The sequence below is a fragment of the Falco naumanni genome, chromosome 1, assembly GCF_017639655.2.
Source record: "Falco naumanni isolate bFalNau1 chromosome 1, bFalNau1.pat, whole genome shotgun sequence".
Taxonomy (NCBI): Eukaryota; Metazoa; Chordata; class Aves; order Falconiformes; family Falconidae; genus Falco; species Falco naumanni.
The window spans coordinates 97,158,483-97,185,877 of NC_054054.1; the positions used below are offsets into that span (position 1 = coordinate 97,158,483).

Sequence of the window (27,395 nt, forward strand, 5' to 3'; positions counted from 1 at the left end):
CGAAAACAAAAGCTGCTGTTCCATCAGCATTAAAGTAACACTCGTGTCCCAGCCTGGAGGCCCTGCAGCACGTGAGAGCAGCAGGCACATGCATCCAGCCTCCTCTGCTGGGCTGCCCCAGCTACCGCCCGCCTGTGGAGGGCCACTGCTGGCACCTTCTGCTCTTACAGCCTCACAAGCAACAGCAAATTAACAGGACGTGGGGTTTACAAAGGAGCAAAATACCCCAGAAGACTAGGTGGAAGGGAAGGTAAACCCAAGCTGTATATTTCCTTCTGGAATTACCAAAATTTCTTGCTGCAAACACTGCAGAGGGCACAGTTAAAGCCTGCCCCATTTCCTAAAACCGCTGCATTCCCAGAAGTGTGCCAAGCCCATGACTTGTCAGGTGGCACCAGGCTGCACAAAACTCTACCGGCAAACCACGCCACTGAGCAGAGGCACAAGGAGAGCCCAGTGCCTGCAGCATCAAGCCAGGTATGAGACTTAAAAAAATACAATTACTGAAAGCAAAATTAATGGATACTCTGAACTCACAGCAAACCAGAGAAGCAGGAAAATGTTAAGACTGGGTGTGGCTGGGCTGGAGTCCATTTCTTCATAGCAGCCCACATGATTTGGATTTGCAACGAGAACAACACTGGTAACACAGCAGTGCTCGGGCTGTTGCTGAGCAGCACTTGCACAGTGTCAAGGCGCTCCCTCTTCCTCACCCAGGGGTAGGCTGGGGGTGGGCATGGCCCTGGGGGGGGCACAACCAGGACAGCTGACCCGAGCTGGCCAGAGCACACTGCATAACGTCACGTTGCACTCAGGGACCTGCTGGTCATCATACTGGAGGTGTCAAGCGATTGCCTTTGCCTCACTGGGGATTTTTAATTAATCTTTTTCCCTTCGCTAATTAAACTCTCTTTGTCTCAAACCAAGAGTTTTCTCACTTTTGCTCTCCCTGTCCTGCCGGAGGGAGGGGGAGCGGCTGCACTGCTGAGCTGCAGCCCAGGGTCAGGTCAGCCCAGCACCCGGGCCACAGGCTCAGCCTGTAGCAGGAGCTGCTGTCACCCATGAGGAAGGATCCACGTTGCTCTGAAATTCTAGTTATTGCAGCAGCCCACACAGAAAACATTTCTTCCACCCAAACCAAGAACTATACAAATTTATTACAGTCCATATGACTAATATAGTCCAAAGAGAAATTTCAGATAAATACCAATCTGTAAAATATAATGGATAAAATTATCCAAACATCAATATTACAGATTACCAGCAAAACCGTAGGGCTTCTGGGGACACAGAGGGCTGCCCAGAAAACCAGAGCAACACCCAGTTCTCTTACAAAAAGGTATCACTAACAGTCAGCAAGTCCATTTTTGTCATCAGATTTCCAAGGAAACCCAAGCTATCGAGGCATCTTGGAGAAAAGGAATCCATCAAGAACAGTCAGGTCCTTCACAGTGCTACTGGTGGCCACTTCTTGGCTAGATCATCATGCATAGCTTCAGGGATCCACTGGCAATAGGCTGCGAGCAAATCTGCAGTGAGAGAGAGGGGCGGTTAGAGGGCTGCGGGCATCAGGGCCAGGAGCAGTTTTGCTGGAAAGACGAAGTCTGTGGTGTCACCCTGCCCACAGCAAGAGCAAGAACCAACTTGCCATTGCCAGGACAGTGCTGCAGCTTGGACACCCGGATGCGGATATAAAAGTATCAAGTACAGGAGAATTACTGTGAAAGCCATCACTGCTGCTGCTTCTGTAAAGAACTCTTATAGTCTGGTACCCTTATGTTGTACAAAATCCATCTTATCTGGAAAAAAAAAAATCCTGTATCCACCAACAGTACTGTCATAGTTTAATTTTTCAAAAGCCCAACCAAACATTTTAACTGTGGTTAGAACTACAGAAAAAAATCTTAAAATACAAATAGATGTTGCTTTCTGAAGTACAGGGAACACCAGTTCTTCACAAGAAGAAAACCACAGAACATTACTGTTTCCAGTAAGAAAAGAACAAATATTTCGAGCTTATCAAGTGAAATTATCTATTTTTAAAATCATAATTCAACAGTGCTCAAGGTACTACAAAGTCTGTACTGACATAACTAATAATTAAGCAAAAGCAGAACACTTACATTTAGGATTTTTCTTCCATGCAGCCAGTAAGGCACCACGGTTATCACAATTTTCTGCAACTAGAGCCTGCAGGAGGGATTCTGTCCTGGGCTGAAGTCTAAATCAGTCCAAAATAAAACAGTGCAATAAATCAACGTTCATAGCACAATTTAGCAAAGTGTTACAGCATTCAGCTTACCTTTCTGAATGCATACTCCTAATATTTGTAAAAAAATTTAAATACAAATGCAGAAACACACGACCCCTGGATACAGAGACACATCATTGGCTCAAGAAAGCTCACTAGAGGTAGTTTCTTCCCCCTTCTGTGACTTTTTGTTGTTAAAAGTAACAGCAGGTTGCTCTTGTCACTGCCAGCACGAAGCTGTCAGCTATGCAGCTGCACAGCATGCAGTAAAGCATAGAGGAACCCACAGGTTCCATGCTGAACCCCGAATGGACTGCAACGGGAAAACACTTCCTAACTGCAGGACCCTCAGCTAACACCAGTCACTTCTAAAAGGCTTTCAAAATCCTTGTGTCTGTCAACTCCAGGAAAAGTCGTAGAAGACTCCAAGAAAGCTTATTTTGGTAAGCAAGAGAGGACATGGGGGGGATAGCAAGGGAGGCAACAGCAGACAGTCCTTTTGAGGGTCACGGTTCTATAAATGTAATGAAAACTACAACAAAAACATGGTCTGTTGTAAACACGTTTCTGAGAAGAAATAAAGATGGTATAATTGGCTAAACTGCAAAGAACAGCAAGGAAAGCAGTAGTGCTCATCTGCCAGTTTCTGCCACACGTGAGCCATTTCTTTGTGTGAAGCAGCCCGCAGGGATCAGTGCGACCAGCAGGCTGCCTGCGCTCTCCCACACCACCCTCACCACCACCCAGTTCTCTTGACACACAATTTTTCTTGGTAAGAGAACTTAATTTTCCTCTCTCTGCAGCTACAGCCAAGATCACTATCTAGAACACCCCTCCCTGAATTGAATTTTTTTTTCAATTTAAAAGGAAGTTAAAAGCATTCAGTGGAGACGACAAACTTAAGTTTGTTTTTAACAATTTACTTGGACCATGTCTTCAGCATTATGAGGGGACTGGACAGCAGACACCGGCTGTAAGACCTCAACTTCTCAATGACCTGGAAGATTTGTTACAACAAGTACACAATGAGTAAGATAAATCAATTGTTCTGTGGAGACAATCATCAATGAACTTGGACTACTATAGATCTCCATCCCATATCTTCTCTTACCACCTCTCTCCCACCCGTGTCTCCATACCTATCTTTTCCTGACTGGCTTGCTAGATGACTCTTGCGAATCAGAACAAAGACAAGAGCTATAGCTTCCTTCCTTTGCAAAAACAGGATTTAAATTTGGGGTATCACATTTTAAAGGTATCTCCCCCTGCCCCCCAACCGCAGCAAACCCCTCCAGCCACCAGCAAGTCACAAGGAGTGGGCATGCACACCAAGAAAGAAGCCACATGTCTCACCTCCTCCAAAAACTGGGCTAAACTTACTGGTAACATCAAAGAAGTAACACAGCTGGAACACACTCACCTTTCCTTCAAGCAGGAACCTGGCAAAGTACTTGTAGCGATCGATACCCTCTGGGTAATCAACTTCCACGGCAGGGAGCTGCCAGCTAACTCGATCTGGAAAGAAAGATCCCATTGTTGCCTCCTAAATGCTCCAAGAGGAGGGTACGCTTCCAAGGGAGACGTGACACCACAGGTGCTAAGAGAAGCGGAGGGGACAGTGCCACCCTCCAGCCAGCCACGCTCCTTCACAGGAGGAGAAGATGGGCAGAAAACACCCACGCCAACGGGAAGATGATATTTAAATGCTACAGATCCCGTGGAGACACTCAAACCACTGTTAAGCTCTTTGAAGAGCTCAAGTTAAGCTTGACCTTTCTGGTTTGACAGTCTTGTTAAAAGCAGCATTACAATAACTGTGGAGCAGCTCTCAGACAAAACTACCAAGTAACACTTTTCGAGACACTTACAAAAGACACTTGGTCTGTGACATCGAATTCGGCCTGTTTCGGGGCAGTAAGTCGGAGGAGGGTTTTCTAGAGGCTTCCCAAAGTGGCAGTACGGTGGCAGCAGGGCAGGGATCCACTCTGGTTCGATGGCAGACACACCTGAGGAAGGGCACAGACACACCTGAATGCCGGCCTGCTGCCAAGGGCCACCACTCACTGGCAGTCCCACGAGCACAGCGCACGGTCAGGATCTCATCTCCACAGAGTTACTTGTATCTCGTCTTTCAAGTCAACTTTTTTTACATTCTCCTGTTCAGAGACCAGCAATAGGTAACTATTGGTGACGGGACTGGTGCAGAGCAGCGATTGCAGCAGCAGAGCTTTGCTCCAGCCAATTCTGCCAGACAAAGAATAAACCAGGCCAATTTTCCCCCCAATCCACATCTAGAAAGCACAAGTACCCAAATCCCAGGAGGCACGACCACTCTTTAAAGAGAGCACCCAGTCACTGCAGCAAGGGAAACATTCTGCAAAGGTGTTTCTGAGTTCCTCACCACACCTGCAGGACACGCAGGGGCTGCAGCAGCCTCACCTTTCATGTACAGTTTTGTAGTCTCGACAATTTCTTGATACACCACAAATTCCGGGAGTTGTTTGAAGAGGACTGAGCTTGGATGGATGAACACTGGGTCATCCAGGAGAGGAGTCTTTAAGAAAGCACAGAAGATTGAAGCAGAGTAAGGTGAGTTACTGGCAATCCAGTTTCCTGATTGCATCTAATTTCAGCCTCTCTCAGATGTACATTTATATGGTTTCCTTAAGTGATGGAGGCTCTTCATAACCCCACAATTTTCTGCTTCACCTTCTCTGGAAACATCAAGCACTTTGCAAGATGGACTAATGCTCTACTTTTAGCTCTTTCATAACAATTCCTACATGAGGACTGGGACATTGTAACACTGGAAATTTAGAATTCTATGGAGAGCAGTAAGAAGCAAGCCAGCACATGCAGCCTCAATGTTGCACCCAGCCAGAAGCCCAGGCTTTGCACAGGAGTGTCTTTCTGCCATACAGGGGAAGAGAATTCAGTCAAATCAAGCTGTTTACCTTGTAGGCATTTTTCCACTTGTCATCCAGGAGCTCTTCTGCCTGAACCCTTCGGGCAACGTGATCCCCCAGCCCTGCCAGCACAATCTGTCTCAAGTAAGTTGCTTGAGCTTCTGTCGGGGGCTTCATCTTTGGATCAACATAGAGCCCAACATCAGTGCAGACTGAGTTCACTGCAAGAAAAAAAAATGTGAGTTAGGATTCAATAGAGAAAAAGAGTTGCAACAAAACAACCCAGTTGATTTGTCAACCCCTGAAAAAATAAAACGCAGAAATACCTCTCAAAACCCACTCACCTGCTGTTGTCAGCTGCCCTCTCAAGCGCCTGATTTCCAGCATGGCTTTGTATCGGAGCCCGTTTTCGTCACAGAATTTACGGGTACACCCAGCATATTCACAGGCCCCCACTGCTCCTGGAAGCAAACAGCCAGGTGGAGAAAAAAATCTTAGCCACTCAGCTCTCAATAAACCAACTGCGAGACAATACTGTCAGAGTCAACATGTGCATATCACAGCTCCCACTTGTCACCAGCCTGGGACACAGGCAGGCTGCCCAGAGAAGAGTCTAGAAAACACACTGCCAGGCTTAGTCCTACAGCATGGGGATGCCTTTGGCTGTAGAAAGCTGAGAGCTCAGGGTGATAGGGAGGAGAACAGAACGGAAGGTAACAGCCCAGGGAAATAGCTTTCTGCAGTACCTAACATCACCATGAGGTCTCCCAGCTTCTGCATCGGCCCCTGCCCAGCCCAGATCCTTTGCATCTGTAAAAGCCTCGCTTTCTTCCCCTTCAGCTTCGCTGTCTCTTCCTCGCTTACTGCTGGCCTACAAGAAACACAAAACAGCATCAGTGAGTACCGGGGTCACATGCAGGGGGGGCCTCAATATAAAAGGCATCAGCTGTGACAAGGTGATGTGTCCTGTAAACAGGCTGTCAGGCTAACTCACTCACATGTCAAAGTCTTCAAAAAGCTCCCGGACAGTCATTGCGGACACAATGGTAATGGTGTATGGCAGGCAGTTGTGCTGCCTGCTTAATGCCAACATCTTTGCATAGCGGGGGGCTACAGGAAAAGTGGCCATTATTCTGCCCAGGGGACTAATAGGGCAACTCAGCTTTGCTGCCAGCTGCTGCTTCAGCCTGCGAGAAGAAAAGTCATGTAATAAAGGAACTTCTGCATCAGAATGAGTTTGTGTTTCTGCGTTTGGCAGCCCAATTAACTTGATGTGTTGTCTCAGATTTTCTTATGTGCTGGTCCCAAAGGAAGGATTTCTCTTCCTCATGCAGCACCCACCTGCCATGCATGGCACGCTCCTAGCACAGTGCTTCCCTGCCTGAACACACCCAGCACCAGTAAAATAAACACAGGTGAACCAGAGGTTGTTAAAATGATGCTGGTCTCCGTACAAAAGCACACCCTCAGATGCAAGGGCTGAGATGGAAAAGCAGGCGAGAAGACAGCAGTACCCACTACCTCGACAGCGGAGGACAAGCAGCAGTGCCTAGAGGCAGTTTGTGGGGGACCACAGACGTTACCTTCCTGTCATAGGGGGTTCCTTCAAGGCACCCAGGGCTATCAGCAACTCCTCAGCTGCTGCAAGGGCTTCTGTTGGAGGTGGTGTTGGGAACGGGAAGTTGATTACCTACAGACACCAAGAGAAAATTCTTCTCAGTACAACATTGACAAGGCTCCCACTGAAAAACAGACTCTGAACACAGTAAGTAGTCCTGGAGGGGAGTGAAACCTTCCCCTCTGGTCACATATACCAAAGAAAAACATTTAGGATGTTTGCCAGGAGCGAGAGGAAAGGACATATAATGGCAGGAAACACTTAGAACAAAAACATTAGGAAACAGGAATACCAACATCACCCTTAGCTGCCACTAACTCCAGGCACCGCCTAGGGCAGGCTGCTTTAACATCTAACCTTAAGTATTGTGCTTCCTGAAAGTGCTCAAATATGTCCAAAACACAACCCCTGTTTGGACAGTTATTTTCACTACTAAGAATATAAGAAAGCTCTTATTACCTAAACAAACATGTCTGTTAAGGCCTGGTGGAATTCATAGCAGCTTCTGCAATTTGCAGAACCAAAAGTCAAGTCCCAGGATCCTAATTTCTAATGCAAGGCGCAACCTCAAGCAACGATGATAAATGACATTTGTGTTTGTTTCGGGCTCCTAGGTGCAACCACTTTAATGAGCGCTGTAGTACAAAGCCAATTTACACCTCACCTTTTCTATATTTAATGCCTTCATTTGCAGAATCAAGTCTTCTACTGGTCGCTTTGTTATTTCTGGAGCAGAAAATTTCTCAAAGTCCATGAAGACTGCCGAAGAGTATAACCTAGTGGGCCAGAACCGCTGCTTAGAGACTTTGAAGAAGCCTTAACCCAAAAGATAAGCGTGAAAAATCAGCAAGGTGTTTTAAAAAAAGGCAGCTGTGGGTACTGATTACATAGCCATGTAATTATAGATATGGTTGGGGCCTACTGCCTTTGTCACAAAAAGCTGACTTGGCTCTGAGTGGAATCCATGCTAACCTGGCCACCTAAATAAGGGTTTTCAGACAGGCCCCTGAGAAGCCAAACTGTCAAACCAACATCACCAGTGACAGTTCATGCTTGGTTTCACCTCTCCCATTTGAATGAAGAGCAGACAAAGCCAAAATCCTCCAAGCAGCACTAGGTCCTTGTGAAAGGGGCAGCAGGACGAGGGAAGCTGTCAAATTCACACTGACACTGGTCAGGGTTTTTGCTCCCTCCTAATCCTCTCGAGGGCAGGCAGCTCACCTGTAACAGTGCCCTGGTTCCGTCCGGCCAGCCCGACCTGCCCGCTGGTTAGCTGAGGCTTGAGATATCCAGGTCACTCTGAATGACGAAACCCCAGTAATTTTGTCATAGAAACGTTTCTTGACCTTTCCACAGTCTACCACGTATTTGATGCCTGGGATGGTAAGCGATGTTTCAGCCACGTTGGTGGCTACAACACACAGTCTCGTGCCAGGAGGAGGAGCCCTGAATACCTACAAGGAACAGATAGGAATGTGAAATGCACCACAAATGACGACGGAAAGAGACCGACAGTCAACCTGGATGGGTTGCAAAGGGATGACAATGCACATGGCATTACAGGTGAAACCCAAGAGTGAGATCAAAGACTTAACTCTTTCTCTGGAGCTCTCTATCCAGCTCAGTTAATCCCTCCAAAACATCCATGGGAGCTCCAGGTAGAACAGACACCAGTGTCAAGTCACATTTAGACATACTGACGTCACCACCAAAGCCCAAGAAGGAACGTGAGAATTTGTAGGAACTGCCTGTTGGCAGCAGGACCCTGACATGCCCCAGGGCTGTGGCTAACTTTAACATGTTTGCAGGACTGCCACTTTTCATTTTCCCCAACCTGCTGAACTGGCACATCAGGGAGATCCCAGCCCAAGCAAGGCCTGCTCTGATCCCATCCCAAGCAAGGCCTGCTCCGATCCCATCCCAGCTTGCCCACTGGGCCACTCAAGTCTGCCCACTGACGGACAGTCCAGGATGGAAACTGTAACTCACAAAGCCTTCAGACACTGACGACACATACTTGTGAGGATCATTGCTCATGGTAATCCCTTACCTTTGCTTGTTTCTCTGGTGCCAGCAAGGAATAGAGCGGGAGCACATAGAGTGGAAGGGATGAATCAGATTTCTCATCTGTGAAGAAACAAACCAATATTGTTAAATACATGGCAAGTCAACTTCCAGGCTTAGCTCCAACAATGTCTGCACAAACACCACATCATTTTAAGCCAGTATTTGGTATAAAGCTGAAGCTGGAAAATCTTAATAGCTTTTCCATAACACAGATCTCCTGTTCATCCCACATTTCACAGGTGACAGGAGACACAGAATTTTTATTTTGTAAGTGCCAAACCTTCTTCTGAGTCTCCATCTCCTAAATCAAGGTCAATATCAGATCCTGCAATATCATCATCATCAGTTTCAGCATCCCTGTCTTCGTCTCCTTCATCCACTGGTACAACAGCGTAATTGTCCAGATCAATTTTGGGTAATGTCTGAGAAAGACAAGAAAGATGACCACAGAGCATTAAGGCAGGGACGCAAATAGCACTTTTTATTGCTTTGAAAGCAAAGCTGAACGCTTACTCCAAACATTTGTTGACATGAAGGTGGTGACAGAGGGATTAAGAGACTTCATTTGATTTTAAGGCTGAGGTTCAGCATTTGGTAACTGTGAGAGTTGGGGGGGAGTAACCCAAATATTTTAAACAACACTTTGTGTTGAGGCAAGCTTCTTCACTTGGAGGACAGTGACAAAGAGTAAAATTTCTTTACTTCAGCCCTTTCAGTGATGAGGATCCAGTGTCAATAGACAGTATATCTATAACATCAAGATCTGCTGACAAAGTGCATGTAGGACGTGGGTGGAAGCCAAACGCTACCCTTCATCACAGGTGCATCAGTCCCAATTTTGGATAACAAACAGCAAGATGAGGAGCAGCCCTGGAGCCAGCAAGGCTGAAACTCCTTCCATTAAAGTTTTAATAGTCAATACTCAAGTGAAATGAATCTCCGGCCCCTAATATCCAGGGACACATTTTAGCACTCTGCTGCTCATAACGCAGCAGTCATCAGTGTAGGCGGTTATTACCGGATTTTCTGAGGGGATGCACCCAGGCTACAAGGCTTCATGCAAGTCTAAAACAGCCTGGTGAGAAAAACAGCTACACAGGAGTACTGTTTTGCAGGGAGACACCTGCTCCTTCCTGCCTCCTGGAGGAATTTTGGCCATCACATATTACCGTAACTTTCTTCCACTTCCTCGATTTCTTAAATTTTCTGATTTCTTCCACTGATTCTTCCTTGTCGTCATCTCCTCCTGTGCAAAGAGCCAGTGGAATCACCGTTAGCTGAGCATGCTTTCCTCTTGGAAATGCTAGTGGGGAGAGTTTGGTCCCACTCCTATCTTTCTAGTGATTCAAAAAGCGTCACAGTGTGAAAGCAGCAAATAGTCACATTGAAGGCAGAAGGCGACAGGGACAACACACAAGTTTAACGTTGTAAGCGCATTTAGAAGCCATACAGGTGATTGGCAACAGTGTGCACAGCAACTATATGCCTCAAGGTTTAGGAGACAATTAGCTGAGCTGTATTAGACCTTGACTTTCTGAAGTCGTCTTGGGAAACTCTACTATCCTGAAAATGAAGAGTCACCACCAAGAAGCAACATTTCCACTTCGATCCACAACCAAGAGAGTAAGTGAAGCAATGCAATGGGTTCTGGGGAACTGGAAAGGATCACATCCATAAGCCTTTTCCCCAAACTTAAAACAGTACAAACCTGAGAATCAGTCATCAAAATCATCCACAATGAGCACTTTCTGCAACCCGTGGGTTTTGGGGTTTTAAATAAAAGCTCTCATTTTTAGGTGCAAAGCAAGCTCACTTCTCGGGGGATAAATTCCAAGTTTAATAGTCCTTTATTCTATAGCATTACCTGCAGTGCTGTTTTTTTGGAATGGAAAGGCTTTCCTTAGCCTTCTACAGAGAGAGTGAACTTCTGCCTGGCCTGTTAAAAACACCAAAATCCCACCTGCAAGAGAAGAAACGACACTCAACCTCAGCACAGGTATTTCACCTTGGAAAGCTTCAGATCTCATTCTTAATAAAAGACAGGTAGGATATACTGTGAAGTAACAATGAGGAAGAGGGTGTTTGACTGCATCTGTCTCCTGCTACTCCCTCAAGAAGCATGCTAATGTAACTATGATTTAATAGAAAGGTAATTTTAATAAGAAAAGACTTGTAAGTAAAAGTACACAATACATCACTGCAGTTGCATGTTCCCCAAAAAATCAACCCAAAAAACTTTAGACATGTGAAATATAAAGCACTTCAGAGGGTTCTCAGCAGTGATCTTACCTGAGGGCAACATCCGATGGATTTTACACACCTTTCTGAAGCACTCCCCACTGTAGTCATCTAGGGGGGTTTTCTTGTTAAAATGAATCGTTACGGGGAATTGCCTTGCATCTACCTAGAGAGGAAATACAGAAAAAAAGGGTTTCTTTGCTGTTTTAACTCCATCACAACCATTAGTTTTCATGGGAAAACTAGAAAAATTCAACCCTGTAGTTCTGTTCAGCTCTTGGGTTTAGTAACCTACAAAACACCAGATCCACAGAAGTTATCAGTGTTGTCTACGCTCACTGCCAGGAAACCAAGCTAGAAACCAAACCTTTTCTCTCTTTCCAATCATCAACTCATGTGGTTTTCTAGTTCTCCTGAACTGTAATTTAACAGTTTTTCGAGATTCTGCCAAGGCAGTTTTCTGATAAAAGAGGAAAGAAAAACACCAAGTCTCAAAAGAAAAATAGTCCAAACAAAATAACTATTTCTAAACTGACATCTGAAAGATTTCAGTACCAACTGGAAAGATTAGAGTGCTCCTAATTTTTAATTAGTTTTATAAAGGAAGGCCTCACTGTATTTCAGCCATTACATCTGACACAGACCCCAGTGAGAACAATACCTGAATAACAGGAGGTGTAACAGAAAACAGCCTGCTGTTATCAGTGAAATCTTCCACACGAAGCGTGGCCGACATGACGATCAGCTTCAGCGGCAGCCCTTTCTGCAGGGACACAAACGCGTTACTCTGGGCTGGAAAGCACAGGGCAGGCGATGTACTCAGCACACAAACCCAGAGCTATTAGCAGGGTTGGATACAAGTTTCTGCATCAAACCCCTCAAAATCTCAGACAACAAAAGCACCATGTCAAGTGACAGAGGATATGTGCAGCTTCAAATGCAACATGACTTAAAATACACAAACCCCCATGCTGGCAATCCTCATGCTGATAGCGACCTGCCTCTAAACCTCTGCATTCTCTCTCCATCCTTAAGTGAAACGAACACAGAGGCCAAGCTCTGCCCTGCAGCCCACCAGCGCCAGCATCAGTCAAGACCAAACCCTTCACAATGTCTGCTCTGAAACATCTCCTCCCAAGCAGCGCTGCTGGTGGCTTATTCCAGTGCCACAGTAAGCACCTTGCTTTCAACAGGCTGCTAATTTCAATTATTTACATGTGTCTTGTGGCACTGTAAGTCTAAAATTAATTGGATATTGTCTCAAAAGTTATCTATCTGTTGGTACTGATACATACTATCTTCCCCATTTTGTAGGCTCTATGCTTCCTTTGATCATATGGAAAGACAAACACATCATCTAAGTGTTATTTCATGATCACCTTCCATGTCACACAGTCTGTTCTCCCACAGAGCTTTTTCACATCTAACATCTCCCTCCCCAGCACATTTGTGTCAAAACAAGAATACTGCTTCTCTTACCTTTTTACGAAGAGGCACAATGCGAGACAAGAGGCCTATCAAGATATCTGTGTACATACTCCTTTCGTGGGCTTCATCAATAATAACGACTTTGTACTTCGAAAGCAGAAAGTCCTGAGAAGAAAGATCAATCCCACCACGTGAAGCCTCACCCAAGGACATCTTTAAGTCACGACAACCTACAGCTACACAAACACCGACCCCCCCATCCTCATACATGGCTGTAGACTCTCCCACGTGTCTGAGCAGTTTAATGCGTTTACCCTACATGAAGCAGCCTAGCTCCTGAGAGTCTTTTCCTTACTCTCATTTTACACAGCAAGATAACCTAACATTTACGGACTTGGGCAGGAGGAATATAAAGGGTTGAGATAAAATACATCTGCGGTGCTGAAAGCAATTTTGCTTTCAAAAGTTGCTGACAAATCCCCAGAAAGCAACTGGCCTCTCTTCCCAGCTATACAAAATACTTTCCTTTTTTGTAGCACTGACGACTTGCCACTTACCTTCTGAATTTCTTTCAGCAGTACACCATCTGTCATAAACTTGATTTGTGTTTCATCTGTAACATTGCCTTCATACCGGATTTGATAGGAAACCACTCTGTGAGGAAATACCAGGGCAGCCACAAGAACAAGCAGGGGAAGAAACAGAAAATTCACGTTCAGACCAGGAAGCAGCCTTCACCCTAACGAAATTAAGACTTGATGCCAGGACAAAACCAGAAGAATATCGTCAGCTCCCTGGAGCCTAGCACACACAAAATGCTGGAAGCTGGGATACACAGCAGTATCACTTTGAATTATTTCACTGTTATGGGACATGTTCTCATACGGAGACAAACTAGGGCCACTTTCCCACACATCATCTCCATAAAGTTCTCTCTAAAAAGTAACTTACAACCATTAGTAGCAACAAGTCTGCATATTTTTTTTATAGACCAGCCCATAGAGGAGTTTATACGTAACTTTCCCACAGTTCTTCGTCAAAGACTGAACAAGCAATGCGCAAGCCTTGATTTCAGTCTATGACATAGTGTAACCTCCCTCGCAAGGTCTCAGCTTTGTTTCCCCTCACCTGTTTGACAAGTTCATTTCCTTAGCGACTCGCTGGGACATGGACACTGCAGCCACACGCCGAGGCTCAGTGATACCAATAGTACCGTTCGAGCTAAAGGGGTGAAGGAAAGAAAAGGAGGGGTTGTTTGGCTGCTTGTTTTAAACAGAGAAACACTTCAAAAGATGACAACAGGATTTCTGTACAATGGTTCTAAATTAAGTAGCAGCACTCACACAGTATCACCTACAGTTCGAAGAAAAAGACAGAAAGGAAGCTCTGGGATTACCCTTCTATTATATGTGCATTCATCTGCAGATGCGTGTCATCCCAGGAATTTTTCCCCCAAATGTCCCTGTAATTGCAGCTCACTGAACTCCAGTTTCCCTGGGCATCCCTCTGGCAACAGGGTCCATTTCAGAGGAAACTCGGGTTGGGGCAGCAGAGAAGCTGGATGCACCGTGATACAGCTCACAAGAAGCATCTTATGAGGTGTCCAAGCTTATAACGTCACCAATAATGCCAGACAAGCCACAGCTATGTCCAAAGATGTTCTTAAAGAAATATGCACGCTTTCTTGCAAAGGAAAAACCAAATTTCTGTAAGCAGAGGATAAACTACATGAGATGGGCAGACAATAAAGCCCCTCTGAAAAAACAGGCCAGTGGCTTTAAAAGAAATTTTTACGTTAAGAGGTTTCAAAAGATTGCTTATGTGGAGAGAGTTTTGTAAGTCAATCTTGTTCCGTTCAGATTTTTTTAAAAGCCCATTCAACATGGCCACTACCACTGCACAGAAAGACCAGGTTCAGTTCAGCCACATCAGAAGAAAAGACACAAAATCAGAAGTGACTGAGCTCAGCCTGAATTTTGCCGATTACGTTTGCTGCATATAAAAGACAACTCATACCTGGCATAGCCAGCTTCATAGAGAAACTGAGGTACTTGCGTGGTTTTACCGCTTCCCGTCTCTCCACAGATGATCACAATGGGATTCTCATTAATGGCTTCCATGATGACTTGCTCTTCGGCAAGGATTGGAAGCTTTAGTCTTGCTTCCTAAATAATACAAAACATATTTTAGTTACACTGTTTTGTTTTCCACTCCCTTTTTGCGCTCCCCAGGGTTGAAAACTGTTACCTTCCTCTGATTATAAAACCCACACAAAACAATTCTGCAGGCTTTGTGGCTTGAAAAGCTCTAAGCCAGCTAGTATCACACCAGCACATCCAAGAACTACTCACCCAAACAGCTTCCAGAAAGCAGCTGGCAAGCCCTGCACTGTAATTTGTGAAACTTCACAGAGTCCCTTGAGTTTATTAAAATAGCAGTTAAAGGAACTCATTCCACAACTCTAGCTCATCTGTTCAGGCACATGCATAGTTTTTCGCATTTCTACAGAATGCCATACCTGCAGCGAATGGAATAAAACTGCCCAGCAGAAGATACAGCGTAATGGAGAGCTACGTGACTTCACAAGATTGTCCAGTGAAGAATAATAAAAGACTGCTAATAGACTCTATATTTAAAACTAGAGACAAATCCTTATATCCTAAGACAAAACTAGCTTTCCTTCTGCTAGAATAGACAGGCTTCAAGCTCAGACTCGCAAACAACAAGTGACAGGACAAAAGGAAATGGCCTCAGGCTGGGCCAGGGGAGGTTTAGGTTGGATATTGGGGAAAATTTTTTCACCAAAAGGGTTGTCAGGCACTGGAAAAGGCTGCTGAGGGAAGCGGCTGAGTCACCATCCCTAGAGGTATTTAAAAGACTTGTAGACGTGGCACTTAAGGACATGGTTTAGTGGTGGACTTGGCAATCCTGGGTTAATAGTTGGGCTTGATGATCTTAAAGGTCTTTTCCAACCTGAACAATTCTATGTCCATATACAATGTGCCAGAAGGTGGCCCCTAAGCGCACATTGCACACACAGCATTAGCAAGAGACGCAAGACAAAGCTATGGTGTCTGCAGTGACCTCACCTGAGGGAAGACACCATAATGTCCATCGCCCTTGGTAAGCACTTTACTGTTCAGAGCCTCACCTGAATCTCCGGAGACCTGTCCACTGGAATAAAAACTGCAGGCTTGCAAGGTGCTTTGTTGGAGGCTGTCTGGCAAACCAGCACACCAGGACCAGCCGGCGGCTGGTTAGCCGCTGCCTTCTTCACGCCCTCCTCTGGCTTCTCAGCAGTATTCAAATCACTGGCCAAGGACTTTTCAATTTCTTGCTTTTGTTTTAATTTCTCCTCCTCAGAGCTACTGGGCTCTTCCTCAGGCTCCGATTCTGAATCTGTGCTTCGTCTTCTCTTGTTTGCACCACTGATGCTCTTGATTTTTTCAGGTACAGCAGTCCCTGACTCCTGTATCACCCTAGAACAAAACATCCACGTGTCAACTACATTTTGGTCAATATTCTCCAGGAGCCCAAGCCAGACATTTCTTCCACAAAAAACCCAGAAAATTCACATCATCAAAACTCACTGAGCCTGAACCCAAGTTTTACTCAAGTAAGAAAAAAACTTCTACACCCTGGATGTAGTGCATCACGAGAAAACACTGCTGAGAGGTTAACCCAGTTCTCCAAGGATCTCCATTCTTGGAGGTTTTCACAATTCTGCTAGGTAAAGCCTCAACTGACCTGGCTGCTGGATTCATACCAAAGCATGCTCTATACTGGCATTCATTGATTTCTTCAGAAGACATCTTTATAGTTTAGTTTATTTCAACTTCTGCGAAAATGCAGCTCTTGATAAACCCAGTAACCAAGGGCCACCTCAGTCAATGTTTTCCAATACAACAAAAAAGTAAACATTAATTCACCAATTATGTAGTTTAGCATAATTTGTAAGATTATGCAGAGGTAATGGTCACCCACCTCATCCCTTATGAAAGGGAAGGACAAGTTATTTTAACTAGCATGCTCTCAAGAGGATGAAGTTAACAAGAAAAAAGCTACCATGTTATCAGATAAAGCCAGAAATTTATTTAATTCCACCCATTCTGAAGAACCTATAAGCATTAAGAAGAAAAAACAAATCAAGCAAAAAAAGCTAATAAGGTTGCCAAGTTTTCAACCACAGCGAAAAACCAGAATGGTTCTTCTCAAATAATGCTTTACCTTTTAGTCTGATACATCCGCTCCCCAATACCCAGTTTCGAAGTAGTGAACAGAAGTTTCATTTCTGACTCAGAAGCTTGCACCTCATTCAGCTTGCTCAGCAACTCAGCTCGCTATTCGGGAAAAACAACAAAAATCAGTGCTTATTTTCACGAGGAAATAATTTCATTTCAGAATTTGCGCTTGAGATTTAATGGGTGTGTTCTGGCAAATCTTGCTGTGAAGTTGTGAAGATGTCCCTGCTGCTATGTGGTCAGTCCTCTCCAGTGAAGATTTCAGCCCTGCACCAGAGTGAAAATAGAAATGCGGACTTGACCCTTTGTCACTACAATGAAAAGCTCAGCTGCACCCTTCAAACAACAGCAAAGAAAATGGATTTGAACTAAAATGTTGGAGCAAGGGCTGGAGCAATGGAAGCCTCCCATCAACTGCCTCACATGGGACATAGTACTGGCAGGAGGTCAGACAGCCGCAGTCTTAAAACTACCTCAAAAAATAGAGTTCGTTTGTCAAAGCCATTATTCAGACACTAAAATGAACAGAAATTTTGTCTGGAAAGCTTTTACAAAGACAGAAAAGTTCTATTTGCATACAGAAAATATACAAGAGCTGGAAATAAGTATTTCAGCAGCGTTGGCAGTAGCAGAACTAGAGGTGCATCGAACTTTGCATTTTCCAGCAGGACAAAGTTTCTCATACAATCTTTCACAGAATGCTTTTAAAATATGATGTCATCTACTCTGCTAGTGATAAACTCCACAATACTCATCTATTTGTTCAGGGTCAAAGAAAGAACGGGAATGAGGACACAACGATATGTTCCTGCAACACCGGACCCACTGAGAGGGCGGGGAATGCTTTTCCCCACCAGTTACACTCAAGATTCCGTGAGTGGTAGCATGTTTGCCAAAAGAGCCAGCAAAAGGATGGCTAATGCTGTTGTAACATAAACTCTTAAACTTCAGCACCTGCACGTCCTTGAAGGGCCCCTGACAGTTGACATCCCAAACACTGCTCGCTGGCACTGCAGAGCAGTCACCCCCCCTCTGGTTTTTCACACCAACAACGCAATTGTGTCATGTATCGGGGACTGCCAGCGTCACAGCATGAGGGAAACCTCAAGAGCTGCTTATTAACATCAACCTTTTCCACATGCTGATATTAAATTATCGTTTTAACAGAAGTCACAAACCCAGAGTTAACAGCAAGCAGCAATGTACCTGTTTTTTCTTTTCCTTCTGCTCTAAAACTTTCTGCAGGATTTTCTTCTGTTTCTTGCTCAGGGGTTTCTTCTGTTGTTGCACAACACACGGTACTTTTTTCTTCTTTGTTTTTTTTGCTGGCAGGACCAGGGCGTTGCTCCCATCAATTCCCTTCAGCCTTGCTTCATCTGAAAGCATGTTTGATTAGTCAGTCTCCTGTGCCAGGTGGATTATTTTCAGGACTTCGTAGCCCTATCACAAACCATACCAGATACAGCTGTTCTAAACAAACACAACCCTCAGCCCCAGCCAAAAAAAAATAATAAAAATATTCCCAGATTATCAGCAAGGGCAAGAGGCCACAAAACCAGGGACTTGATCATCCTGTGCTTACTGCAGCCGTGAGGGTAATTTTCCTTGACCTGTGTAACAATACTATGAAATTTTTGCCTATTTATTTCATCCCCCGGGGGCTGGGAGCAGCCCAGGGCACAGTGTATCCTGGGGTGACCCTGCAGCATCCTGCCCCTCCCAGGCAGAAGTCCTTTTCAATTAATACTAGACATCTGTATTACTTAAGTTTAAGTAATATAAACAGAATAAACGCGGTTTTTTTAAAAAGTAACATTTAGGAATGCAAATATTGAACACAAAAATCTTTTAAATAATTGCTTTAATAACAAACTGCTTAGATGCAGAAGTTGCTTTAATAGTTATTGATGCAACGCCTATGATACTTTAAAATAACTTTTAATGCTTCCAATAAAAGTATAATCAAAATGCAGAGAAGATACGGCGATAGCTCTAATCTCTGCGATTCCACAGCCACTGTCGCGACGGTACCAGCCCCGGTTTGCACGTAACGCCTAGAAAGAGAAGGGCCGGGCCGGGCCGGGCCCCGCCGCACCTCCCAGCTCCAGCGGCAGCTCCAGCGGCTCGGCGGCGGGTGGGGGCTGAGCGGCGCCCTGCGGCAGCCGTGCCTTCCAGTTGTGCCGGCGGCGCGCCCGGCCCATGGCAGCGGGAGCGGCACGGCGGGCGCGGAACGGAGCGGCACGGCACGGCACGGCACGGCCCGGTGTGGCTCGGCGCGGGCACACGTGCGGCTCCTGCCGATCGCCACTTCCGCTGGGCGCGGGGTCTCGCGAGAAGGGGGCGGCTTGCGCCGGCGCGGGGCGGCCGTTCGGCCCAGAGGCCCGCCCCAGCCGAGCGGGGCCGAGCCCGCCGCACCTGCCCGAGCGCTGCCGAGCGGAGCCGAGCCCGCCCCCCCCGTCCCGGTGCCCGCCCCAGCGCCGGGTCGCGCCTCCGTTGCTACCCGGGTGTTTCACAACGGAGCCGGGACCCCGGTACCAGCCCGGTCGCCGCCCGCTGCCCCCCGGGAGAGCTCCGCCGGGGCCTGTCTCACACGCAATCCATTTCTCAGTGCAAAGTTTCAGTAAACATTTATTTTAAGCTTTGTCACAATACCATAGTTGATTTGTGAAATTGGTCTACAAATACTTAACTACATAGTACATTGATTGGGTGGTCTGATAAGTAATAAATAAAGGCATGTATAGCTCTGTAAAAAATAAGTCTGATATATTTGTAACTACTTAACAATATTATCAGTAGAATCTTAATATTTGCCTATGGATCATATGTCAAAAGCATACAGACATCTCTTCAGACCAAATATTTTTTTTTTTTACATAACCACAATTGTTCAAACAAACACTATAATCCTGAAATCCGATGTACAAAACAGGCTGTGGAATCACTAACATCAGTGCCGATAACGAGTGCTACCATAGCAAAGATAATTTCTGATCAAAAGGAAAAGATCATTTTTTTTAAATGTGCTGTCATCACAGTTCGATGGAATTATCCAAAAGTTTCAAATACATGCAGATACAATAAAACCTTTTATTTTTCCAACCCAGACAAAGAGAACTTATGGTCATTTACATCATTAGCTGCCAAATACGGATCAGTACATGAGGCAAATCACTCTTAAAAACTTCTACGCCATCAAAGAGCAAAGATTGATACTGGTCTATTTTCCACACTAACGATGCAACGAGTCTCAAAAAGCAAATCACAATTTGAAGGACGCACTATTAAGTACAGCACTGAATTACACCAGGTTTGATACACTGTACTCTGACACCCAATACCACTTTTAAAAGCATTACATTCCGAATACGACAAATTAGTTATCTATAGCGGAGGTGTGTGCTTGCAAAGAAACCGCTACGGATGTTAGCTTTGCAAAACTGAATGTATCGAAAATACTCAGTAGTTTCAAATATTAGGTCTTAAAGTATGAAGTTTAAAACACTTCAGACCCTACCAGAATTTCGCACCCTGGACAGCCCGAAGCCCATCTCCAAGTCACGCCAGCTGGTGACACGGGGCAACGCTGCTTGGTGTGGCTGCTGCCAGCAGGCAGGTAGGGAGGCAGAGGCTGCAGCGGGTGTGCAGCCTCCACTGCAGGGTCACCCACAGCCGTGGCAGAGCCCAGGGAAGCTGGCTGTCCCACCGGTGGGAGATGTGGCCACCCACCTTCGGCCAAGCTGTCTGGTGGTCAGAGCTGAAGGCGGAGGGAGCTGAGACATGGGGGTTTATTCCCATTTCTGCCACCGACTCGGGCAAGCCTGCCAAATTCTATGTCTCAGTTTATCCGTGGGTGACAAAGCGACACCTGCGCCCCTCTGGGGGTTTGCCCGAGATGCTCCCGTCAATGGCAATACAAAAGCAGTGCAACCACTGTCACTGGAATGAGTTCTAAAAAACAGAGCAAAAACCTCGATGGATAAACTAGATGACTTGGTATGGAAAATATTTGTAAAAGGTATTTACAAAAGTTGAAAGAGATTAAATACAGTAACACATTCATGTCCCCAAAGCGCTTTCACTACAGTGCATGTTTAAAAATACAGAGCATTTTTAAAGTATATATGTACATATATTGAAGATTAGATTGTGCTTTAAAAAAAATCATTACTTCTGAATTTGACTAACGTGAAAACTGAGTGCTGGGAAAAATACTGATTAAAAATACCCAATTTTATATATAGCGCTTTTCACATAACATTTTTCTATACATGGGATGCAAGTAAATACAAAAATACATTCTTTCCAAGCAGCAGGGTGATGAAAATTAAGAGTATTAATACAGGAGGGCTGATTTTACAAAACCAAGATAAATGATTAGAGCGGGACAGGGAGAAACTATAATCCAAATTAACTTTTATACAGGATTTTAAAAGAAATCTTTATCATAGACAACTCTTAATATATAAACGATTCAGTATTTTTAACTTCAACAATAAATGCGGATTACACAAAATATAATCTATGCAGAACTGACTCATGCACACAGTCCTACTGAAGTCAATGGAGCCGCTCACACAAGCGACAGTTGCAGACTTTGGTCCTCAGGCCCCAAATTTAGTGAAACACGTAAAGACCTGACAAGCTTTGCTTATCAAGTCCTAATTTCCAGGTTGGTGTTTTAGCTCAGTCCCCTAACAGCAGGGAAAACTGAGTTTACTGGGAAGACTCCGTAATACTATGGAAAATGAGCTGTAAAAAGGAGTATACTGCAATTTACATTTTCAGCTTTACAAAGCAGACTATTTGTTGCCATAGTACTTATCTGTTTACGGGAAGGATTTAAAGTTATGAAAAGCAGTTACTTTGCAACTCTAGCTGTGTATTTCTTGAAAAATGGAGAGCAGGGGAATTTACAGGTGCCATAAAAAAATTAAAACAGATAACAACAGTGCCAACTGCATATGAACTTCAACCGTGTTGAACTTAAGTGATCACAGTTTGGAGTAAAGGCCATTAATATGGATCTTCAAATAATCCTTCATGTAAATGTCACATACAGACCGAAAGAGGTTAGACAAGTAACACACATTTTAAGAAGAGTATTAAACTTCAGCATAAAGAGAGAAATAAATTCACCCCACAGTTACATTCAGTTAAGCGTCACATCCAACATAAGCTCTGCCCAACAAAACAAGAAGGTGAAGATCAAGTGCCAGTCTGTGCACAGCTGCCCCAGGCCAGTCCCACCGGAGACGGTGCTCACAGGCAAAGCAACAGCAGGCAGACCACCCATCTGTATCGTTCCCCTTGCTTTTTGGCATGGCCCTATCACAGACCAGTTTCTCTTGCTTTTTTTTCTTTACTTGTTTATTTAGACACTATGAAGTACTTCAGCTGCAGCCCGTTTTACCTCTCATGCTACCGATGCTGTGCTCATCACTATGGTTTAGATGCTCCCCCTCCCTCCCCCCATTTATATCCTTGAATGCTACCGGTGACCAAGTTAAACCACTTACCGGACTTGCTTCCCTGAGGTTACCTTTGTTTCAATGCATTTCAGCAAACCTTACAAAGCCAGTGATAGTCTACCAAGCTAGTTAATACTAAGGTTACAAATACGTAGAATCCTTCAAAATAAAATTGCTTCAAAGCTCCTACATCACTTTGAAATATAACCGTTTAATACACCCTTCTCATAAGGTGACTCACTCTCCTTAAAATGCAAGATAGTGAGGACACAGACTTCAAGCAAAACGCTCCTATAAAACTATTACAATTTTAGAAAAAAATCCAGATCTTCCTGAAGATAATTTATTGCCGCTTATTGGTCCTGAGAAAGATTTAAGCAACAATACATTTGCAAGTGTTTTAACTGCTGCCTTTTTGAGAAAGTACATGGGTCCTGAGATTAAAAATCATGTTTTACTCTATGCACTTATGCCTGGAAAATGCTTCACTGTGAAGATCAAATATGAATTACAATTTGCCACACTACATCTCTTCCCTTTGTGTCAATTATTTATTAAAAAAGATTTCTTTTCAGACACCAAACTAAAGTTCTTGAGATGAAATGCAATGAAATAACACCACACATTCACTTATCAATTCCTCATATTGGACTGGCATTTAAGGACTTAAAATTTGTGAAATTTTCCTTCTCCTTTGTTCCCCACCTCCTATTAAAAGCTATGGTGTGAATTTTTTTGGCCTGGATACCAGAAATTTCCTCATCTGATACTCTATGAAAGGCAACTTCAAGGCAACGAAATAAGCCAACAATAAACCAAAAACATTCTCAACTTTGAAAAAAAAATGTGGACCCACAGCAGTTACTTCTCGATGGAAGTGTTTGGTAGCTTGAGATTATTTTTTTTTCTTTTTAACTTTTTAATTGTCAAATTTGCATATGTTTAGCTCAATTTTAATATTTGAAAGACTACTCAACTTGCTTTTATAAAAACTTTACAAAAGATGTTTTTAAATGCTTGTAAAAGTAAGCGTTTATCTACTGAGAAAATTCTAGTACTGGATAAAACTCTGAATATACAGCTGAATTTTTTAAATGTTGGCATGTTTTTTTTTTTTCCTACAAGTATAATGGCTGAGTGTATAATCTAGATAAATTAGTCTTACACATGATGAAAAGTTATAACTTTGCACACTTTTTACCATGTGATGTTTTGTTGCTTTGTAACTCTGAATGAGACAGTGCTTAGGAATTTTATAGAGCTGGTGTACAGTGGTCTATAGGAGCTGGTTCATTGGTCACTGCCTCTGTCCATGTTTTCAATCACCCTAGAAAGACGTATGTTCAGAAGTCTGATCTGACTGTCGAGGTGGTCCATCTTCTCCTCAAGGCTGCTGTTGCTGTTTCTTCTCCAGTAAAATCCAACTGGCCCTGTCATGAAATAGACTGCTACAACAAAGCAGAGAGGCAGGACTGCGTGTTCTGGGTCACCTTCATACTTCTGGAGGATGTACACACACGAGAGAGTGAAAAGGGCAACCCTCGCAATCCAGAAAAAGCGACCAAACAGCATGTGCAGGAGATAGAAGAAGAATCCAAGGAAGAGAGATAAAAACCAATAGGCAAGTAAAATGGCACCAATCAGCAGGAGAGCACGGGTCGGGTTGTTGGCAATTGCCGCTGGGCTGAAATAATGAGTCAGGTTGGAGGCTGAAAAACAAAGGAAAATTTACAGGATGTTAATGAGTGCATGCCGAAGCAGTATGGGTAAAAATGCAAGCACAGCTTCAAAGGGTCATGCAGTGGGGCCATGGCTGTGTTTTCTGAAGTCAGGGGTAAAGCTAGTTCATCCATTTCTGGATGGATCAGTTTCAAATCATTGGCTCTGCTCCAATGATGCACCTGAATTAACTGCCTTAAAGCAGAGGAGCTAAAGTTTCTTTAAAGCCAAACTACCGTAGGGCCTAAGGTCAAAATTCATACTGAGATTAAAGATCTTGCTTTGTCAAAGTTATTTTATAAAGGCTCTCCAGTTGCATCTGTCTTTCTTCTAGTCCTCCTTTATTTCCCTGCACCATTCCTGGCCATGTGCATCCATTTAATGATGATACCAAGAAACCAACCGTGACTTGTAATGGGTTTTATAGACATCCTGTAGATACACACACAGAAAGGGAATGGCTGGTTTTAGTCTTCTCGTTTGAAGCTACTGACACCAAAACCAAAGCCACATGAAGTGGACAGAGACACCACTGATGGATGCTTAATGCAGCATGATAAAATGCAATTATTTTACCACTCGGCCCATGCTTGTAAACAGTAATACAGGCTGATACAGCTCAGGAGTTAACAGGCATCACACTTACCATCAATTCCAAGAACATCTAACAAATCAGTCCATATTCTCCAGAATGTGTCCATTAATATATCCACCCCATTCACAAACCTCTCTGTCAACCTTGAGAAAAACTGAGAAATAAAATTGAAAATTAAAAAAAATAAAATTTCCTGAGTTCCTTACACATACTGTGAGACTTATTAGTCATGAACAGAGTTATAATTCATTAAACAAGAACTGCAGGCTATTTTGAAGTCCCCAAGGGGGGAAAAAACCTGTAATTCTGCAAATGTTTTTTAACTTCGCAAATCATAAATTGACTTATTCCGATTGCCCTTATTCTAGGTATTTTGGCATGTAAATGTATTTGTTGACAGGCTTTAAAAATGCACTTTATTACCTTTACCATTGTTCTGAAGCGTAAAAAAGACACTATTACTAGTAATGGACATCGGTAAAGCAAACCAGGGAATTAGTTTTATCGAGCAACTAAGAGATGCATCAGACTCAAGTGTCTCAAATGTATTTACAGGTCACTTTGGCGGTATTTATTATTTGTTCCAGCGGCTGAAGAAAGGAGGCACCGGGGGACCGCGAGGCCCGCCTGCCTGCACGCCCGATTTCCTGCAAGTTCCTCCGAGGCCCGACAGGCACAGGATGCTCTGCTGATGCAGACGGACCCTCCCCCAGTTCGCGGGCTCCCCACCGCCAGCCGCCTGCCCCGGCCACCTCCCCCACCTTCAATAACCTCTATTTCCGGATTTCTTTTATCGATATCTTTTGCAGTTCGCTCCACGTCAAGCCTCGCCTCCCCTTTCCCTTTCCAAAGCAAGGCTCCGGCCGCCCCGCCGCCTCGCCCGCAAGCGGGCTCGCCGGGCAGCCGAGACCGCGGCGGGACCAGCGCCGAGCACGGAGCCGGGCGGGGGGGCGGCCAGCGGCGGGGCTCTGCCCGGACCCCCGGCAGCAGCGGCGCGGGGAGAGGGCGCGCAGGGAAAGGAAGGGATGGGCTGGGAGGGGGCGGGGGAAGCGGCCAGCGCCTCACCTTCTGCAGGGCCCGCACGTTGTCCTCGCCGAAGAGGCCGCTGACGCCCTGATAGAGGCCGCTGGCGGCGCGGCGGAGGCTGTTTTGCTTCTCGGCGCCGCGGCTCCGCGCTGCCCAAGCGCCGGGCCCCGCCGTGCCGCCCAGCAGCAGGGCAAGCAGCAGCAGCGCCGGCAGCCTCCCGCCCGCCATGGCCGCCCGAGCCAGGCAGCGACGCTGCTCTAGCGCCGCCTGGAGGCCGCTCCGCCACCTCCGCCAGCGGGGTGGGGCCTAGCGTGTGCCACGCCCCTCCTCCATTCAATGGGTTTATCGAGATCACAAAATAATAACTTGCGTTGAAATGGGGCGGGCGACGGTCCTCCTGTGCAAACCCTACAGGCCAAACGAGCCTCTTCACGTCTACTGCTGTGTCCAGTGAGCACCTCACCCCGGGATTTAGCTTCCCCGGTCTATAACCACTCCCAATATTTAACCTCTTCCAGTATTGGGAGCGAGTTGTCACAGTATTTAGCTTGTTCCGAGCTAATTTTTATATTTAACAATCCCTCTGGAAAATTTTTTTTCCCTTACTGTTTAATTAATCATGATTTCCCATGTCTCTGCCTAGGACCACCGTCTTTACAACTGTTGACATGTACCTTTGGGAATGTTCAGGCTCTGTTTTCCCTTCCCACTCTGCTCAGGTAGATGAAGGCATGGGTAAGGTCCCACCTTTGCCCTCCTTGAGTGCTCCCAAGTGCAGGAGCGGTCTGCAAACTAGGACCATGCATGGCAATCAGTTAGCTGAGGGGAATGTGCTCGAGCTTGTAGGTCACGAACCCTGGGAGGACGAGGAGTGTGAATAGACACAACAATTAACATGATGAGGCATGTTTACAGAGCACAGGGGAGTGGGAGACGGATGGCGCCAAGGAAAGATAACACCTTGCAGTTAATTGATGGCAGTTAACCACCAATCAGGGATTGCCTAGTATGCAAGGCTTAGCTTCAAGAACCAATCTGTTTAAAACGCGCAGCTTCTGAAAGTCTATAAAACCTCGTGCTTCTGTACAATAAATTGACATTTGCTTGCATCAAGCTGCGTCCCGTCTCTTCATTCGCCGCAAATTGGTGACCCCGACGTGATGCGTTTAAGGATCTGACGTGAAGGGCTCTCGAATCGCCTATCTGAGCGACATGCAGCGAATCCCACAGAACTTTGAATGATCTGCTGAAAGGAAGCAGGAGCCGGCAGAAATCCCTCCGGAGTTGAGAGGTGAGCTGTGGGAAATCCGTAATGGGGAATCAGGCTTCGTCCCCAGAAAGAGACGTATATGGACTCATGAAGGGTCTTCTAGTCAGATCAGGGAGTCCGTGCCTCAGTCTCCTCAAATGGTGACCCCTATGGTGGTGTTCCGAAGCCTTGGAAGAATAAGGACGGAAAAAAGACAGCTCGTGGAAGAGGGCTGCGTTCCGGAGGAGACGGCTTGGCTGAACTTGCTGTCTGGACCAGGCGGACAACCTAAACCCCGAGGATAACACCTGTATTCATCGAGACAGGTGAGCAGCCAAGAAACTTTAGAGACTTTGAAAGAATGAAAGTGTGCACATACAGCAGCCAATTGTATGATGCTGCCGCGGAGGGGAACTCCGTGTCGGGAATGCATTTAGCATCTTGGTGGCAAATTCTGACTACTCTTTGCCAAGTGTGGACTAATTCTACTAACGGTGCTAAACCAGAGGAAGCTGTAAATTCCACCGACAGCACGACTCTTCTCAAGACACCGTCAGCGATGGAGATTCTGTCCACACCTCCTCTG

The 27,395-nt window shown here is 45.2% G+C and overlaps 2 protein-coding genes across 2 annotated transcripts; both read right to left on the minus strand.

Moving 5' to 3' along the window:
• Positions 1 to 1,138: 1,138 nt before the first annotated feature.
• On the minus strand, positions 1,139 to 19,055 carry DHX37 (DEAH-box helicase 37). Its single transcript, XM_040611233.1, has 27 exons — positions 18,845 to 19,055; positions 17,956 to 18,125; positions 16,736 to 16,848; positions 15,660 to 15,987; positions 14,525 to 14,673; positions 13,637 to 13,729; positions 13,066 to 13,162; positions 12,560 to 12,673; positions 11,742 to 11,843; positions 11,132 to 11,246; positions 10,707 to 10,802; positions 10,012 to 10,088; positions 9,123 to 9,264; positions 8,826 to 8,902; positions 7,997 to 8,229; positions 7,440 to 7,551; positions 6,741 to 6,847; positions 6,156 to 6,344; positions 5,904 to 6,028; positions 5,502 to 5,618; positions 5,206 to 5,378; positions 4,691 to 4,805; positions 4,120 to 4,257; positions 3,672 to 3,766; positions 3,175 to 3,248; positions 2,124 to 2,221; positions 1,139 to 1,529 (listed from the first exon to the last, which is right to left on the minus strand). The coding sequence occupies exons 1-27, from the start codon at positions 18,948 to 18,950 to the stop codon at positions 1,447 to 1,449; spliced, it is 3,438 nt and encodes a 1,145-aa protein (XP_040467167.1). The 5' UTR covers positions 18,951 to 19,055; the 3' UTR covers positions 1,139 to 1,446.
• Positions 19,056 to 19,360: 305 nt separating this feature from the next.
• On the minus strand, positions 19,361 to 25,802 carry LOC121095869 (BRI3 binding protein). Its single transcript, XM_040611246.1, has 3 exons — positions 25,600 to 25,802; positions 24,586 to 24,688; positions 19,361 to 23,929 (listed from the first exon to the last, which is right to left on the minus strand). Exons 1-3 carry the CDS (start codon positions 25,786 to 25,788, stop codon positions 23,511 to 23,513), a joined length of 711 nt encoding a protein of 236 aa, XP_040467180.1. The 5' UTR covers positions 25,789 to 25,802; the 3' UTR covers positions 19,361 to 23,510.
• Between the last annotated feature and the right edge of the window lie 1,593 nt (positions 25,803 to 27,395).

Coding starts and splice junctions, on each gene's coding strand:
- LOC121095869 (XM_040611246.1), bottom strand. CDS start 25,788: ATGGCGGGCGGGAGGCTGCCGGCGCTGCTGCTGCTTGCCCTGCTGCTG. Junction 24,689..25,599: donor ACGTGCGGGCCCTGCAGAAG/GTGAGGCGCTGG, acceptor TTTATTTCTCAG/TTTTTCTCAAGGTTGACAGA. Junction 23,930..24,585: donor AGATGTTCTTGGAATTGATG/GTAAGTGTGATG, acceptor TTTGTTTTTCAG/CCTCCAACCTGACTCATTAT.
- DHX37 (XM_040611233.1), bottom strand. CDS start 18,950: ATGGGCCGGGCGCGCCGCCGGCACAACTGGAAGGCACGGCTGCCGCAG. Junction 12,674..13,065: donor TGCTGAAAGAAATTCAGAAG/GTAAGTGGCAAG, acceptor CTTTCTTCTCAG/GACTTTCTGCTTTCGAAGTA. Junction 5,619..5,903: donor AGACCTCATGGTGATGTTAG/GTACTGCAGAAA, acceptor GTTTGCTTCCAG/GAGCAGTGGGGGCCTGTGAA.